This window comes from Rhagoletis zephyria, unplaced genomic scaffold (genome assembly GCF_001687245.7).
Source record: "Rhagoletis zephyria isolate East Lansing unplaced genomic scaffold, Rhagoletis_zephyria_1.1 Rzeph_scaffold_29673, whole genome shotgun sequence".
NCBI classification, from domain to species: Eukaryota; Metazoa; Arthropoda; class Insecta; order Diptera; family Tephritidae; genus Rhagoletis; species Rhagoletis zephyria.
Window position 1 is genome coordinate 2,491 of NW_016186730.1, and position 2,065 is coordinate 4,555.

General features: G+C 37.8%; 1 protein-coding gene across 1 annotated transcript; it reads left to right on the top strand.

Annotated features, from left to right (window-relative positions):
* Nucleotides 1–717: 717 nt before the first annotated feature.
* Nucleotides 718–1,591, top strand: LOC108382951 (uncharacterized). The gene is made up of 3 exons (XM_017639320.1): nt 718–862; nt 985–1,070; nt 1,153–1,591. The coding sequence occupies exons 1-3, from the start codon at nt 729–731 to the stop codon at nt 1,407–1,409; spliced, it is 477 nt and encodes a 158-aa protein (XP_017494809.1). The 5' UTR covers nt 718–728; the 3' UTR covers nt 1,410–1,591.
* Nucleotides 1,592–2,065: the final 474 nt, after the last annotated feature.

Consider the following 2,065-nt stretch of genomic DNA (forward strand, 5'->3'; position numbering starts at 1 on the left):
TACCGACAGGCCCTCAACGGCATTCACAGGGAATCAGTCTCAAGTTATGTAGACTCCCGCCCTGTGAATGCCGTTCTAGGCACACAACCACCGGACGTGGACGGGACAGAACTTTGTCTGCCTCGGGAGACCCGCACAACAATAGCCCAACTTCGCTCTGGCTATTGCAGCAGGCTCAACAGCTACCTGAGCAGAATCAACGAGGATGTGCCCAACCATTGCCCGGCATGTGGAGAGTCGCCACATGACTCCCGGCACCTCTTCACATGCCCTGAGAATCCCACTCAGCTAACGCCCCTGTCCCTATGGACAGCCCCTGTGGAAGTCGCACACTTCCTGGGCCTCCCCTTAGCTGAAATAGACGACAACGATGATGGATGAACCGTCCCGAACGGGGCTTAGTAGCCGCTACAACAACAACAACAACAACAACAAGTATAATTTAATTTTTTATTAATTTTGGCAGTTTCTTAGTGCTATTTCTGTGCTCCAAGCCACTGACATTGTCATATTAAACCACATATTATTTTTTGGGTTCTTTTTAACAACATACCTTTCAGAGTCACCATCACCAGATCCGTTTAGTTTAGTGTTACGAACTCCCAAAAATTACATTTAGGGTCTTTTGTACCTATAGAAAATGATATATACATACATACATACATATATGCACATCAAATCTACTACTATATCTATTAAATCCATATTAAAATAATATTTGTTTGCAGATGCCATATCTACTGTCTACAGATGGAGCTTTAACTGTGCAAAAAGATGTTAAAGGGGGATTGACAGCACAGAAAGGTGGAGTTGTTCGTCGGATGTTTGTCGTAAATGAACCGTTTGCACCAGGAGCTCAACGGTAAGTCGAGCGTTCGCTTATGGAATATATTTAATTTGTAAAAATATGTCTTAAAAATAAAAAACAAATTAAAAATTAATATTGATTTATAGTATAGCAATGGTATTTATCTTTTATTTCAGAGTCATAACTGCAGGTACTACTACACCATCGGTGGTGAAGAAACAAGACCAACAACAAGTGCTCAGTATTAACTGCGACAAAAATTGTAAGCATCCAAGTCCATGCACACCAATCGAGTATATTTAATAGTGTTTGAAAACAAAACAAAATATTTGCTTTTGATTTAGACCTACTTGTAGATCAATCAGATCAGTCACATTCTCTGACTAATGGTATCGTCGACACGAAGTCACAAACCATTCTAACAACAGCTGGCGCTAAAACGCATTTCAGTCCCATCGGGCCGATTCATCTCACTGCAGAGGAATGCAACGAGATATTAATGAAACGAGCGCTTGCCGCATCTCACCAGACTCACACGATCACTACTCCAGACGGACATGGGACGACAAGTAAGACTGTAAAAATTTCAAAGAAATTCTAAGCTCCCTTCGTCCGTGCCTTTAAACATCGTGTGACGATCAACTACTATTTCCACTAATGTATAGGCTTTAAAAATTCATTAAAAAAGCGCAGGCATTAGAAATGCTAACATATGTACTGATCGTAAAGATCTTCAGTTCAAACGAATTTTTCAACTTCCGATTTAAAGTGTTCGATATTATTGTTTTGGTTTAAACATTTTGAAATAGTTTTGGCTTTTATTATTATTGTTAAAGGACATGAAATTTGTATTTTAAGGATCTAAATGAATTTAAAATCTTTTTGTAAAATCACGCGCTGTTTTCAAAATTGACTACATTCAAGAATGCCAGTATAAATAGTTTTGTAGGTGTTTCTCCATCAGCAAATCTGCAACATTGCTTAAACAAATTTTAGTTTAAAATGAGAATGCTAACTTTGTACATACATATGTATGTATATGTATATATGTATGTACATATCGCATGTTTAATAATATTCAGATGTACTTCAAAATTTACGTTTTTGGTGATTTCAACATACAATTAATAAGCTTGATAAGGAGAATATGTTCAGCTTAACAGACGATTTAGCTTCCCCAAAATGGAGAATGTATGTGTCTTTCCATCTATATTTTGGTATACCAACTGTGAATTGATCGAACTTTGATTGCGTTTT